The sequence below is a fragment of the Acromyrmex echinatior genome, chromosome 1 (assembly GCF_024713525.1).
Source record: "Acromyrmex echinatior isolate Ae372 chromosome 1, ASM2471352v2, whole genome shotgun sequence".
In the NCBI taxonomy this organism is placed as follows: Eukaryota; Metazoa; Arthropoda; class Insecta; order Hymenoptera; family Formicidae; genus Acromyrmex; species Acromyrmex echinatior.
This window is the reverse complement of record NC_141852.1, coordinates 3016000-3033701: the sequence shown is the minus strand read 5'-3', so window position 1 is coordinate 3033701 and position 17702 is coordinate 3016000. Positions and strand designations below refer to the sequence as shown.

General features: G+C 28.1%; 1 protein-coding gene across 9 annotated transcripts in view; it reads right to left on the bottom strand.

Moving 5' to 3' along the window:
- Positions 1-17702, bottom strand: part of NfI (Nuclear factor I) — a 380015-nt gene that overhangs the window by 286855 nt on the left and 75458 nt on the right. For 7 of the 9 annotated variants that reach the window (XM_087410439.1, XM_087410445.1, XM_087410454.1 and 4 more), the window contains 2 exons: positions 12489-12542; positions 5609-5707 (listed from right to left, as the gene is read on the bottom strand). In XM_087410439.1, coding sequence (XP_087266565.1) covers positions 5609-5707; positions 12489-12542 — 153 coding nt within the window. The remainder of the gene's footprint in view (positions 1-5608; positions 5708-12488; positions 12543-17702) is intronic. The other 2 variants (XM_087410461.1, XM_087410479.1) reach the window with 2 other exon arrangements.

The following is a 17702-nucleotide window of genomic DNA, read 5'->3' as shown; positions in this document are numbered from 1 at the left end:
CTATCAATCTATAAAACCTAACGCATATAAATAATAAATGCACGCGCGCGAGACATATTAAAATGTTATACTGAAATAAAGACGTGTAAAAAAACAATTTTTTCAAAGTATTATAAAGTATGTACTCGAAGATTTTTTTTCGTGCTAAACACGACTCCGAGCGCGATTCCATTGTCAGAATTTGCATAGTACGTTTTGAGAAAATAAAGATGCGTGAAGGAACATGTACTGCATTTGTTTTAGCGCTAAGACATTATCGTGTCTTCTGATAAATAGACAAAAAAATGGCTTTTTTTTCATTTTCAACAATTTTTTTACGAAAAAGAAAAATTATTTTTAAATAAAGTCTATGCTAAAAGAACAATTGCAGAACTTTCAAACGAATTTTATTTTATGATTAAATGACTCTTATTATTTTAATAAATCAAGTTGTGGTTGTTTGAATTTTAAACTTTCTATATAATCTACAATACAAGAAAGACAAATACGTATCTATTTAAATGTCATAGCGAATAAATATTTATAATTTGAATTTAACTATAAAAAATATTTCAAGCTTATAAGTAGCATATAAGTTTTGGATATATATATATATATATATATATATATATATATATCTACTACATACACGGTTATCAATCAAGTTATAATTTTAAAGTGGTCGGAATAGTGGAATCATTGATTTTAAACAACTTTTTCTGAAACAACTTTTCAATCTATTTATTTATCTATATATGTGTATATATGTGTAAATTTATTATAATATAATTATTTATTACAATTAAAATTATAATTATAATTATTTATTTGATGCCATGTATTTGAGTATGTATTTCTCTGTCCAGATAGCACAAAGAGTACAAATCTAGACTGCACAGAATATTTATGATAAATATTTATTACTATTTATTACTATTTCTAAAATGTTATATAAATATTTTATACATATTTTTTATAAAGCTTCATTCGAAATATTATTAAAATGTAAGACTAAATTTTATATAATATTTATGATAAATATTTCTAGTATTTTTTACGTGGATTATAATGTTTTATTGAGTATTTTTATAACATTTACTATAATACTATATATTTACAAAAAATATTTCATAACATTTATAATAAATATTTGTGATCTGTGCCATCACAGATCTAAAATCACAAAAAATACTTATAAAATATTTAAAATAAGTTAAAATATTAATAATAAATCTTATAAATATTTACAAAATATTTGTAAATATTTTATAAATATTTATAAATATTTTATAAATATTGTGTGCTGTCTGACAAAAGAAATTTTTTTAAATTCAGTCATATGTCATAAATTCTGAGTTCATTTTCAGATGCAAAAAAAATTTATTTTCTGAAAAGTTCTGAAAAGAATTTTTTGCATTTGAAAATGAATTCAGAATTGAAGCCGTTAAAATTATTTTTGAACTCTTTGTGTTATATGAGTTTCTTATATGTGAATTATACATCTCTAAAAATAAAACAGCCATAATTTGATAAAAATAAATCGTAATACAATAATAATATAAAATTCATTCATAATCTCTTGAATTGTACCTTAAAACGTTGACTTTATTCAGAAACAAGTATTTTTATTGAAAAAAATAATGAGAATGTCTAAAAACATCATTTTTGCCTATTTCACCATAATTTACTCAAAATCCTGATGTACTGTAGTGAACTTTATACTATATCAAATAAAAAATATTTTTTAAATATTGTGAGCTGATTGGATACTAGAATGCTTAGAAGTCGGGGACAAAGAAAAAAAAGTGCATGCATTAGACAGAAAAAAATAAACATTGCTTAACTATCTGTTTCTTCTTCATGGCTTCGAAATATTGCGGTGAGAATTCTAGTATATTATATTATACAGAGTGTAAAGCTACACCGCACGAATCATGATTTTCATGCCCATTTCCTTGCATGCTAACCAATGCATAATATGTACTTTGCTCCATCACACGAAGATATCATCCACAGTGGCAAAGTTGTATAATGATGCATTAACGCAAGCTCATTTTTATATGCTTTTATTAGTACTACTATTTGATCTTTATCCCAAATAAGACATTTTGTCGTTTAACATAAATTGTAAGTTAATTGATCGAATTGATTTATTGTACATACGAACTACAAACTGAAGAAGAGAACAGAGAAGACATTAATCTATACATCATGTACACATGACACCAATCAATCACGTAACTATTATATTTCTAACATTTGATTGACAAGTGTAAGAAAACGCGAGGCATGAAATAATACACCATCAAACACAGAAATCAAGAATAAATAGCATATTCCGTTTAATGCATGGAAGTGTCTAGCAGGGTTGGGAAGTAACTACTTACTTGTAACTAAGTTACAGTTACAGTTACTTTTTTTCAATAGCTTAACTTAGTTCCTTTTTTCTATATGTAATTTAACTTACATTTCTTTCAATAACTAGTAACTAATTTAACAATTATTTTCACAGTTACTTTACATTTTAAACTTATTTGTCAATTTAATGTAATTGGTTAAAATTTGAATACTGATTAAGGATACGGTCCATTACAAATGCTTCGAAGTATTTTTGATTGGTCAGTAAATTGTAAATGTAAATTATTTTTTTCTTTGATAGCCTTAATGATATATTGATGTCACTCATATTGTTCTATCATGATAACAGAAAAATAAAATTAATAAATAAAATGAAAAGTTACTTTTTTAATAACTATACCGAGTTAATTTTAGTAAAAGTAAAGTCTCAGTAACTTGGAACTGTAACTAGTTACTTTTGAAAGAAAAAAACCGTAACTAGTTATTTTTACAAAGTAACTTCCAACCCTGGTATCTACCATGCATCAGAGAGGAGCAATGCACTTGCACACATCGAGTTCATTTGCGAGTTCCTAGTATTTTTTACTGCTTTACTAATAAGATTGTATTATTTTAAATTAATCAATTAGCGATGTGGGCAAATAATATATATACCCGCATCAGAACAGGCACAGCACATGTAAACTCATTATGTAGAAAATCATGCGCGCTTTCATCGTGTGTGCTTAGCTTAACTGAAGCTAACCGAACTCGTTTTTCAAAAAATGTGCATTTTCCAGACAAAAGTTATAGGATTTTAAATGACGCACTAAATAGCAGGGTTGGAAAGTAATGCCGTTACCGTTGTCATTACTTTCTTTCAGTGAATTCGGTAACAAAGTTACATTTCTTCAGGGTTGGAGATAAGTTAAGTTTTTTTAAAACTAAATTAAGTTAAAGTTAATTACTTATAAAATTAATGGAATTAAGTTAAAAGTTGAAGGAATAAAAAATTAATTTAATGAAAGTTAAGTTATAATTGAATTAACTTAAGTTTAAAAAAAAGTTAATTTTAAAAAAATTATTTTTGAGATCAGAATGTCCTAATTTTTCTTAAAATGAGATTACTTAAACACTTACAATATAGATTATCAGATAAATTTAATGTTTTTATTCACATGTAAGTTGCTTATACATGTAATTTTAACATATTTCGTCACCCATCATGAGCAGGTAGAGTGAATAGAACTGAGTCGAAAAATCCTCTACCATTTTGCAATTTTCGCAATAGTTAAGATATTAATTACTAAAAATTGCCAAATATTGATCCTGAATAATTTTTCAAATACTATCAACTTTACAGAAAAGCTACAAGAGACAAAAATCATTTATTTTCTTCTTATAAAGTTGAGAGAATTTTTTTAGAATTTTTTATCAACTTTTTAGTACTGCATTTTCTTATTTTTAACTGACATGAGAAAATACGGTATTAAAAAATTCTAAAAAAATTCTTAAAAAATTCTCAGAACTTTATGAGAATAAAATAAATAATTTTTCTTTTGCAGTTTTTCTGTAAAATTGATAGTATTTGAATAAAAAATTATTCAAGATTAATATTTGATAATTTTTAGTAATTAATATCTTGTTAACTATTGCGAAAATTGCAAAATGGTACACGACTTTTCGACTCAGTTCGATTCACTCTACCTGCTCATGATGGGTGACGAAATATATTAAAATCACCCTGTATAATAAGAATCACAGCATAAAGTGTTTTTGCTAAAATCTTGCAAGAAAGAAGGATATATGTTTGCATTATCTCTCTTTCTTTAATCTTTATCTAACTTTTTTTCGTCTGAAACAACTGCTCAAGCATGTTTACAACTACATTGATTAGATATTTGTTACAAAAAATATACATAAAAATTTGGAAAATGGATGGATGTGCAGCACTGTTTTACAACAATTCTTTATCTAAGGCTTATTTCATATTTATGTTGTTAAATAAAAGGTACGTTTACGACACCTAAAATTAGTGTAATTCAAATATAAGTGGGAATTGACAAAACCTATAATAGTGAGCCAATAAAAATTGATTATTGTATAGTGTGATTCTTATTATAATGTCTCTAATCATAAAATCATTCAACTTTTTCTAAATTAATTCTTTAATGTTTAAGATTTTATAGAAAAAAATATTAGTTTTAAGAGAAATAGAAAAATTAAAAAAAATTAATAAATTGAAGTTTAAAAATAACTAAATTAAGTTAAAAATTGATGTATTTAAAATTAATTAAGTTAAGTTAAAAGTCATTAACTTTTTAACTTATTTTTAATTTTGAACGTTTTAACTAGCTACTACTCAACCCTGCTTTTCTTTGTGAGTTAATGATAACTTAGATTACATATTTTGAGTAACGGTAACTCATTACTTTTATCGTTACTATATTTTTAGCGTATATGTTAAGACCATGTGAGGACTAATAAGTGTGTTCTTTTCAGCTGAATTTTTTGACACGTGCTTTCGCATCCTGTGTGTAAGAGTTAAAAGTCCTATAACTCGTGCAAAGTTTGTATAGGCGCTGAGCATATTCTCTTTACTACATATAATAAAGAAAACTGACTTATTTGTGAAATTATGTGTGTGTTTAATATTATACACACACACACATATATATATATATATATATATATGTATATATACATTTGTTAGTTTATGAGCCTTATTTTTCTATTTAAAAATAAACTTTTAGCGTTTTCTTATATGTATACAAAGTGCATCACTAAAATCCGGACAAATCGAACAATTTCTTTAAATGTTTTTAATGAAAAATTAAATATTACAAAAAATCCTTTTACATGGCACTTGGGGGATCCCTGTAGAGCAATTATTCAATATATCTCCTATTTACTCTATTCTCGGTGTGAAGCGTTCGCGCACACGCTGTAATGTAGCGCTTCTTATTATTTTTATTTATCTCGAGATATCATATCTTTCTTATTAAAAAGATTGTAATAAATATTTAAAAAATATGATAATATGATACAAAGTATCAACAATCAGGATGCTTTCAAAAGGTCTTTCGCATTGAGCTATATGTCACCTTTCGAAAGCATCCACAGAGAAACTATCAAATGTATAACATATCTGGAAAAAGAGTTAATCCAATAATACAAAATCAATCCAAAATTTATTGAATGTAAAAACGCGTGTAAGACAGCAAAATTTGTATTACGTGCAATTGACGAATAAACTCAAGTTTGAATCTATGAGGAATATATAGCGTCGTACCTTTTGAAAGCATCCAGAGCTCTTTGGAGCTGAAGACACCTGTTGCAAGGATCGTATCATTGCAGACGACACCATTATATAGTTCATGATATCCTGTACCTGGGAACAAAACCCAGCGAGTAATATTTAATATCTGCTCATTGCCAAAATCACTAAAACCCAATATATACGAGTTTGGATATGTGTCGGAATGTAAAAATTTTATAGGAAATAGGGATGCATCGGATATCTGGAAAATTCAGATCCGATATCCAGTATTATCCGATACATTTTATCCGAATATCGTTGGATAGCCGAATATCATTAGTATCCAGCAATATATGTATATATTACTGAAATTTTATTTAAAGTTTGTGTCATTGATGTAAAATTCTATGTTTTCCAGCTGAATTTTTTGCACAGTTCATCTTTTCTGTTCTTATTTTCACATTGAAAAGATAAAGAAAATTATTATTGTTATTTTTTGCTTGCTTTCCTTTTTTTTGGAACTTTGGAAAATTTGTATCGGATGCCCTTACGAAAAGAAACTACTGATTGCAACTGTAGTACTGCAGTAGTATAGTAGTGTAATAGAAAATATAATATTCAAATACACTATTGCACTGCTATATTATTATACTACAGTACTGGTAGCTGAATAGTGTCATGTATCACTACTGCGAATTTTTCGCTGAAATTTCAAAAAAATAAAATTAATTAATCCAGCTTTATTGTTAAAATAAATATTATTGATTAGTATCATATTCCACACGATAAAATTAAGATAAAAAAACATTCCCTCTGAATTCGATAATTAATTTCATGACATTCCCAAGCGGTCACTTATCCAAAGTTGTATCCCAACATAGCTTGATCTCTGCATATGGAAACTGCTCACTCGATGATCCACGAACATCTATAATGCTAATAGATATATAGTTATAACGTATCTGATCAAAGATGTGAAAAAGATGGAACATGTACATATCGAAAAAAATTAATATTTAATATAATTATAAAGATCTATTAACGAAAATATTAATATCATATTGTCTTCTCACACATATTAAAACCATTTATGTAAAAAAAATGCATAAAAATTAATTTTTGTGTATTTATAAAACAATAATTTTGCAATGCTTTTAGCAAAATGTTAAAGAATATTTAATACATTTTTAGAGAAATATCAAATTTTTGGAAAATTTTCGGACAAATTTGTAAAGAAATTTTAGTTTAATTCCAGCAATTTTTTAGTATTTTTGTTGAAAAAAATCACTTTCAGCGAAATTTAAATAATATTCAGGAAAATTTCAATAAACCTTCAATAAAATTTTTCAAACACTTTCAGTTAAAATTTAATGATTTTTCAAAATTTTTTATTAAAAAATTATTTTCATAAACATTTCGGAGAAATTTTAAACAAATTTCAAAGAAATTTCAATAAATTTTAATAAAAATTTCCACGAACTTACAGAGAAATTTCAGTTAAATTCTAATGATTTTTCAATATTCTTGCTGAATAATTCAACGAAATTTCAAAGAAATTTCAATAAATTTTAATAAAAATTTCCACGAACTTACAGAGAAATTTCAGTTAAATTCTAATGATTTTTCAATATTCTTGCTGAATAATTCAACGAAATTTCAATGAAATTTCAACAAATTTTCAGTATCATTGAAATATCAATGTCAACAAAATTTCTACAAGATTTCAACAAAATTTTTCGACCAGAACTGAGAAAAATGTCCAGTATTTTTGATCGGAAATAACCATTCTAATATTTTTTCCGATCAATTTCGATCGTATTCAGGTTATCCGATGAAGTGACAAACACTTTTATTCAATGAAATGTAATTTTCGATTACATGTGAATGGAATAATCATATGCCTATCCGTTAAAATTTCATCTACCTTAAACCTTCAACTTGATAAACCTTCAACTTGATTGGATATTAGACTTGAACAGATAAAAAGAGAGTATTTTATCTGAGTATTTTATCAAGTTTGATATCCGATCAATTGGAAAGCTGGCCAATCACAAAATAGTTGGTCACGTGATTAACGACTGTTTCCATAGGCTCTCTTGGCTGATGACATTGGCTGCGTTCAGCAGAGAAAATTGATCAGTTAGCTTAGTGATTCTTTCTTCTTATCTATCTATCTTTCTTCTTATCTATTCTATCTTCTTATATGTATATTGGTTTTTAACTTTAGTTCTTAATCTAAATATAAGAATCGTATTAAAGAAACACTAAGCGCTAATTAGTTTTCTCTGCTGAACACAGCCATTATTTTCATGTTGAAGTCAAGCGAGCATGTGTCTCTAGCGCGAATATCTATTTGATTTTTATTATTAGGTGTTGGAATTAATTCGTAGCGTTTTACAAGTGATGGGAAGTACTTTCATTAATGTATTTTTTAATGCTCATGTGAAATAAATAACATTCTTTCATTAAAAACGCTACGAATTAATTCCAACACCTAATACGTATTTCCATTTGATTTATTATGCATTCGTTCTTATTCTTGGCTACATATACTTCAATATTGAAGCATCGATAAGAAGTGTGACGACGAAATTTCTCAGGATATAAAACAGTACTTGAAACTATAAAAGTTGTGGAAAAAATAATCCACATTCTTATAAATAAATCTTTTTCTTATGCAAAAATTTACATGTTAAATGATCAATGCTTGTTTATTCAATTTGATCAGTTAACGTTATCCGATCAAAAATATATGTAGATACTTGATCGAACATAACGTATCGAATAGTCCGTTCAAAAGATAACGAACGGATATTTTTCGTCGGACAAAATTGTCTGATCAAAATAATCGGTAACCGTTTGTTACTTTTTAAATAAATAATCCGATCATTATGATCGGAAAAAGCCTGGATATTTTTCTCAGTGAAGGAATGAATTTGTATTTTTATGTACATATGATAAGTATGAAATTTTATATTTAAAATATCTATGATAATAACTTGCTTTTAATAATACTGTAGAATATTGTTCCTGCATGTGAAAATAATAACTAAATGCTCTAATGGTATATATGTATTTTTTACTACAATAACTTTTATATTAAATATAACTACATTGTAGTGATTTGTTATCCATAATATGGGAAGTGGGTGACCTTTTATTTCATGTAAAACATAAAAACAATACATTTATATTTAAGCCCGGTCACGGTCGCTTGAAGAAGAGATAGGCTTTTCAAAATGTTGCAGATTTTGATTTTTTTAACTGAAAGCATCGAGATTAAATGTTGTTGCAATCGATAGTTAATACCCTTATTCCAAGACAGGCGGAGTCTGATACTTCTCAGAAAAGTGCAAGGAATCGCCATACTCGATAAAAGTGGTAAATTTTTTCTGAAAAAAGAAAATCGATAGCAACAATTTACGTCTACTACTTAAATTAAATTTTTGTCTACTACTTAATTTTGATATCAATTATCAAGAAATATTTCCATACCTTTTGGATGGTCATGAAGACAGCCGTACCTATTCAAATACGCACAACTTTACATAGAGTAAAAAAATTGTACGTGTTCCGGTTGTAGGTATGGCTGCCTTCGTGACCATCCAAAAGATATGGGAATCATATTTCTAGATAATTGATATCAAAATTAAGTAGATACAAATTCAATCTTATCGCTGTCGATTTCTTTTTTTTTCAGAAAAAATTTATTGTTTGAACCCAATATGGCAATTCCTTATACCCTTTTGAGGGAGTATGGGAATCTGTCTTGGAAAAAGGGTATTAATCATCAATTGCAACAACATTTAACCTCGACGCTTTCAGTAAAAAAAAATCAAAAACTGCCATTTAAAAGCCCACCTCCCCTTCGACCGCGATCGGACTTAAATATATATATATATATATATATATATATATATATATATATATACTCGTATATATTATATATATATATATATGTAATGTTTTTATGTTTTGCATAAAATAAAAAGTTATCCACTTCTCATATTGATCGCTATGGGTAACAAAATCACTCCAGTGGCCTCTTGGTCTATAATGTCACTAGTGCAGTAGTTAACACAATAGTGAAAATAGTAGTACCTATTAGAATAGCGCCAAGTATTACTAGTATTACTATAGGATCATAATAGTGTTAGGATATTATTTCACTTATGCATTTTTATCGTATACGACAAATGTGTACAGGACAGAGAAATCTTCAAATCTTTCTATTCTATAAGCAATCAATAGGATTGAAAAATTTTATTGATAAAAGCGTACGATAAAAGCGCAAAAATGAAATAGAGACCGTAAACTCTACTGAATCTAATAGTGTACACTAACAGTGATAGTATTATAATAATATTAAACACTACTATGATTCAGGGTATCGAGTACATAATTTTTTCCCTAGAACGGAAACGTGAAAAATTTTTATGTGTTCCCTAATTAAACCGCCAAACTTAAAATATGAATTCAGGACTTTAAAACAAACAAAAATTTTCCTCTGGACGTATGCTCACAAATTCAAGAGATTTACTTCTAAAATTATGCAGAACTGTAGGAATAAATAATTTCGAAATAATGTCGAATAAGGTTTTTATTGCAATAATCAAAATTTTATTATAAAATGTTTTGTTCAAAATGATGACCTCCAACTTGGAAAGCATATTATTACATCTATCAATAAGAAAACGAGTGGCTGACATGGTGTGTCTGTAATTTCTTTGCATACTTGCACAATTCTTCGTTTTAATGATTGAAGGTCATTAACAGATATTGTACTTTTTGCTTAAGAATATATTATACAAAAAGTCTAATAGTATTAAACCCAATGAACGCAGAGGCCAAGCCACAGATCCAGCAAGACCGATCCATCTTCCGGAAAAATAAATATTAAGCCACTGTCGAAAACCTCTGCCATAATGAACAGGACATTGAAACCATCCAATTGAAACCAGGAATTCATTCTCATATTCAAAGGAATATTTTTCAAAAGATCATAAAGTTCATTGTTTAAAAATACGAGAAATCCATTCTCATTCAAACGAACTGAAAATGGGATCCAATTGAAATATTACTCATTATTCCTAACCATTACATTGAAATATATTACATTGAAAATGTGTCGGAAATGTTGTTTATGGATTGCTCATATGATCAAATATGACTATTTTTTTGATTGATAATACCTTGTCTGGCAAATATGGCTTCATCTGGCCACAAAATGTTTTGTAAAAATTGTGGATCGTTATCTGTTTGGTTTAAAAACTAATTGCAAAATGCTCTCCTGAGTGGCACATCAGCTGGACACGTTGAAAATGATGGATGTCCATCGGTTAAAAGTGTCTTCCATATAACTGTGGGTGAAATTCCTGACGCAGAACTAGATCTTCGGATACTTATTGATAGATTTTAATCGAAATGCTGCAATATGATGGCTGTTCTTCTTTCATTTTGCAATGGTGCAAAAACTCCGTCAGTCCAGGAAATCATATTAAATGACCTAGTTTTTTTCAGTCATTAAAATGTTAAGTGTTGACAGGAGAGAGACTATGGAGACCTCTAATTGAAGACGCTAAAATTATAGCTAAAATACTGGATAAATCGCGTTTTAATTGCGATATTTGTAATAAGAAAAAGCTCCTGAAGGCGTATAGAGCGATTTTTTTTTAAAAGCGAAATAAAAATTTATGCTGATATCTCACCCCATGTGTACTACAATGCAGTTAAGATGTACATAATTTTATTATTAAAAAATTTTTTTAAATCAATTTGCAAAATCCGGCTCTGTACACGCCTTCGTAGATTCACAAAAAAAAAACCAAAAAAATTTTATGACGTAATATTACTTCTTGGAAATAAAATATCAACATAAAGACAGGTATCTGCACCGTAAATAAGAAGCATACCATTTTATTCATTAAAATATTTTTAAGAATTAAAATTTGGTTCTTTAATAGATTTCGTAACTTTATAAAATATAAGCGAAACGAGTTTCATGGCAAAATATTTCTTCTGCAGTATATAATAGAGTCTGTTTGAGTGCAGATATGTAACTGCACTACAAATGAAGTGTAAATAAGTTGGCTTGTTACTTCTGCCGATCCTTAAAGAGAATACTGATTTGTATGGCAACCTTCTGTTCGAAAATTGCGCGGCATATTCACGGCGAATAGCGTTAGCATTTCCGTCACAAAACCTATATAAATATACCACATCAGCATATTCACTATTAGAATATGTACGAGGCATGATTATAAGTTTATTCAACAAAAACATTCAACGAACTAATAGCTTTGCGAACAAAAGCCTATCAATCTTCGAACTTCAAACAAAACAAAAACAAGATATTTCAGTTATTCATTCCTACAGTTATCTGTATAACTTCAAAAATAATTTCTTGAATGAAGCATTTATGAGCATACGTCTAAAGGAAAAGTTTTTGTTTTAAGATCCTGAATTCTTATTTTAAATTTAGCGGTTTAACCTGGGAACCCATACATACATACATACAAAAAATTTTCGTTCTAGGGAAAAAGTTACATGATCGATATTCTGCAGTGACACTATTACGTATCAGTGGTGACACTATTGCGTATCAGTATTATCAGTAATGACATTATTGAATTTCAGTAATCACTATTATACATTAGCAGTTTCTTTTTCGTAAGAGTATCCGGAAAAATATCAAGTATCCGGCCGAATAATCACCCTACCAAACATCCGATCGAATATCGGATACCGGTGTCACATTCTTAATATTCGATATCTGATATCTGGTAATTTTATCATTTGATGCATCCCTAATAGGAAACGACTAACTGAAAACGCATAATATGCATCCTAGTCTCTTGAAACGAACAAAATAGATATAATTACGCAAATGTGAATTACAAAATTATATCGGTACCTTTACGACGTCTGTCCTCCTCCTTATTAGCGTTGCAGATGCCATTCAGTACTTCTACAACAGAAAAATAACTGATATAAAAGCTCTTATTTAACGAAAAGGTAATTCATTTGCAATGATTTCATTCTACGGATTTAGTATTAAAAAACATTGAATGTAGATGGAACTGGATTGAAAATAAGACTTCGATTCCTTTACATGAGTTTGTTAAACCAATTATGATCATAATTAACTCCACGTTTTTCAGATTTGATAAAAAAATATTTAAGCAGATTTTTGGCATGCCAATGGGCTCTCCTCTATCGCCTATACTAGCGAATATAGTCTTACAAGACTTAGAACAAGAAATTTTCACTACAAATAATATCATCTCTCCGTTTTATTTGCGATATGTCGATGACATTATGTTAGCTGTACATGAGGAAAAGGTTGAAGAGGTTCTAGATTTATTTAATTCATACCACGACAGACTTAGATTTACGGTTGATTTTGGCGATGAAAACGGTATTAATTTTTTGGTTAAATTATTAATTATATTATTAATAAATTATAATGATTCAAGAAGGAAGCATCATTTTTGATATGTATAAAAAACCTATCAATTTGGGGAGATATTTAAATTATTTTTCGAATCATCCATTAGCACATAAAAAGGGAGTAATCATTGGGCAGCTTGATAGAATTTTAACGTTGTCCCATCCCAAATTTCATGAAAAGAACATTTCGGATTTAATTCACACTCTTCTCAATAATGGCTATCCTCTCAAATTCGTATTTTCGACGATTAACAATAGAATAAAAACTTTGCAAAATAGAACTAATCCAGAAAAAAATCGCGAAGTAAATAATAATGAATATGATTCCAACAACAAAAAATTTTTCGCGATACCATACTTAAGCAAGGTTTCTGAAAAATTCAAAAAACTTGCATATATTCATGGTTTTAATATAGCTTATAAACCGATGAATAAATTAAATACAATTATAAAAACAGGAAAAGATCCCTTGCTTAAGGATGACCATTGTGGAGTAGTTTATAAAATTAATTGTTTGAATTGCGAATCGTCGTATGTTGGCCAACTAAGAGAAAATTAAAAACTTGTATTAAAGAACACAAGACTGATATTAAGAAATATACTTCTGAGATATCAGTTGTTTCACGTTACCATGTGAATGAAATGCATGAGTTTGATTGGGATAACATTAAAATTTTAGATACAAAACAATCATTGATGAAACAAAGAATTTCAGAAATGATACATATTAAAAACCAAATAAGTGGGATCAATAAACAAAGTGATACTGAAGGTTTGCCTGATATTTATCTTCCTCTTCTAAAGAAAGATCTCTCTCGCACTTAATAAATAATTCTAGAACTTTCTAAATTTGACTCATGGATATAAATAGTGGAAAAATATGTGATACGACCAATAACAACACATAGTGTCACGACAAATTTCTATCTGTGCAATGATTATACTTGAAATTCATCGATTTATTTTGCTGTAAAACAGATAATGTTTCTTTTGTTTTAAAAGATATTAATAATAAAATAAATTATTGTAAATTAGAATCTGGAAATTCTCATTCTACACTTTTCACTATATGACTTCTGATGTTCTAACATTATGATATGAAGCAGCGTCGCATTGATGCAAACACAATTTTTACAATTATAACACACGGTTGAATTTTATTCCAACTTGGTGTAACTCTGCGTCTTAAGAATATTATTAATTTTACTGAAAATGGCCAGATTGTGGCCCAAACATTTAATGTTTTTATTGTAATTCGTAATGCAAGTATAATTAAATATCACTAACTACATCTTATGCTGTGGTTCTTTATGCTCTTTCTTTTCATATTTTTGATTTCATTCTTTTTTATTTCATTTTTTTATAATTTGAGTTTTTATATTTTGTCATTAAACTTGACCTTATAACATCAAAATATTGAAATTATATAAAACTTCTTTTGACAACATATATTCAACATTTTTACTATTACTCGGCGTTTTAAGCAAATTTTGTTACGCAACGTATAACCGAAATACTACACGATCTGAAATTACAGCTCGAGAATTAAGAAAAATGAAGAATTAGGCTGATAAAAGCTCTAGTTTTATCGTACATGCTTCAAAGGATAAACAAAAATAAAAGAAAAGACTAAAAAGTGAAAAAAAGATCCATTATATTTAGTATATTTGAAGATATTTTTGCACTCTTTCCCAATACATGTGCATGCATGTGAGTATGTGAGACACAAATATATCATTAAAAAAAAATCATATATTTATATAATATTTCAAAGATCGTAAAATCTAATACATCAATTTGGAAACATTTATTTTTTGAAATATATAGTTTTTAATAATAAATAGAATAATATAAGATGAAAAAAAAATCTTGTTAAAGTTTATCGCGATATAATGAAGTTTCTTAGTTCTTGAAGCTTTTACATCATAAATTGTTGAAAATTATAGATCGTTGCTTTATTTCTTAGATAAATAGAAATCTATTTATAAAATCCGATTTTTACTTGAAATTTTTATATCTACTTCAAGAATGTTTCTTTTGAAACAATATGAAAGTGTCACTTCAATATTCAAAAATCAATTAATACACGACAAAAATCTTTAAATGCAAAAATATTCCAATATTTTTAGTGGCATGAAAGAAAATCAATGTATAAGCGTGTGAATACTCACTAAAGATGTCTGTTACCTATTTATTTATAGAATGAGCATACAACAGCAAGCATGGTCACGCGCTTACGTGCTCATTTTCTCTATATGTTTATTCGACACATTGTCCGCTTCGATAGGCAGACACATAAGACAAGAAATACGTATACAAACATGAAATAATATATTATAAGGAAATATACGTGAATACTGACTTATATACGGATATTGTATAATACTGACTAAGATATTTGGCTTGATGGAGATTAGAAAGAATCCTTATAAAAATTTTTCATCTCTTTTTCACCTTGTATGGACCGTTTTTAGCCCATTTTTAGCCCATTCTTGCCCATTTCTTGCACTCGCAAGCATTCGTAGTATACCGCGAAGGTACAAAAACGAGTACACATGAGTATACGTATGAGTATTTTTTAATAAATTGTCCGTTTTCAATACTCATTTTCCCGCTATGAATATTTTGTAATGGATTATCCGTTTTCAATACTCGTATTTCAGCTGAAGAATGAGAATACATTAATACTTTCCACTTTTACTAATACATTTACTTATCATTTATTAATTATCACATAAATTTCAAATTAAACGATCAAAAAAGTATCATACTTTAATATTTCGTGCGCTCTCTAATAAATTGGAAAAGAATTCTTACAATAAAGTAACTCCGACATTTATGCCGCGCGAGGATTTATGTCACAGAAATTAGAAAGAATAAAAGGAGTGAAGATAATATGCAAGCAATCTATCTATTATATATCTATTATATTATAATATATAATTTGTTATATATGTCTTTATGTTATATTAATATCGTGACTTCAATTTTTTACTGTAATATTAGTAACACTATTATATCAGTTGAATCAATTTGTCAATGTAGTAAGTAGCGCAACCATGTCTTATAACTTACGTGAAATTATTACTGTAGAGAGTGCAAAAGATTTGGTTATTTGGTGATACACGATTATTTGATGATTTTATGATACATAAATGTAGAGAAATGATAAAGAATGGTCTACAACAAAATACAAAGTGCTTAACTTCATTTTTCGTTCAGCTTGATGTTGCATCTTTCACCTGTTTAGAACATATGGAATTTTTTGCGGATAGGTTTTATATCAAAACGCATAAAACATACATATTGGATTAAGTACACTAAATTAAATGCATTACATAAAACATATTACCTTATATCATAACTCTTGTAATATATACAAGATTAGAAATATTATCTATTACTTCCTATATATTATATTAGGTGTACAAATAAGTTTCCGCCGTTTGACAAAAAACGGCGCTACTAGCAAGCTATGATTAAAATTGTCTGATGTAAAACATTATATCGTAAGGTTGGACATCTGTCAACAACATAACCTTGAAATACTAGCGATTTTGTATCAGCATCATATATTTTTTTTTGTGCGAAAATGCCGAGTTTTGAGCCGAATAAGCGTCATTTGCAGGAACTTTTGATTTACTTCTTTAATTTGAAGAAATCTGCAGCTGAGGCTCATCTGATTGTTTGTAGAAACATATGGTGAGGCTGCCTTAAGTGAGAGAAGTTGTCGTGAATGGTTTCAAAAATTTAAGAACGATGAATTTGACGTCGAAGACAAAGAACGTAGCGGAAGGCCGAAAGTGTACGAAGACGCGGAATTGGAAGCATTATTGAATGAAGATTCGTGCTAAACGCAAAAAAAACTTGCACTTACATTTTGACTTACATCAATAAAACATTATGTATCATTCTTTCACAATAAATGTTTAATTTTTTATTAAAAACGGCGAAAACTTATTTGTACACCTAATATATTCATCATCCTTAATTCTTAATAAAACTTTGTATAAACACATTTTATAAACTACTGCATTTGATTTCTAACCATTATTTATAAATCTTTTATGAGTATATTCTGAGATCCCTGTAAGTCACGATAAAAATACAAGGATTTTAAAAAGTTCCTCTTTTAATATTTGATTTATATAAAAACTAAATATTTCGTATTTCTAATTAGTTTTTAGCAGAAAATGTAACATTTTTATTGGTGTAATATATTTACCTTAAACACATAATACACAATACTTGATAAATTAAGTTTTCGATAAATACGACATACATACCGGAATTACGATATCATCAATTACTGTACATATATTATTACATACATATACATAGGGCAAATCAATAAGTACCCGTGTTAGTAATGAAGACGCAAGCTTTTCACAAAAATTTTTTTTATTTTTCAACATAATCCGCTTTTGCCATTTTTTTTAATTCCTCAGAAAAATACGATTTGTCGAATTCTGCAAAATAAGCTTCTGTTTCGGCGACCTCATTCGACATGAATTTCTTTCCATCGAGCCATTTTTTCAAGTTTAGAAACAAGAAAAAGTCACAGGGGGCTAAATCCGGAGAGTACGGATGCGGCAGTAATTCGTAACACAATTCGACCAATTTGGCTGTGGCAATTGCGGAGGACTGAGCCGGTGCAATGTGAACAATTGCAGCACCC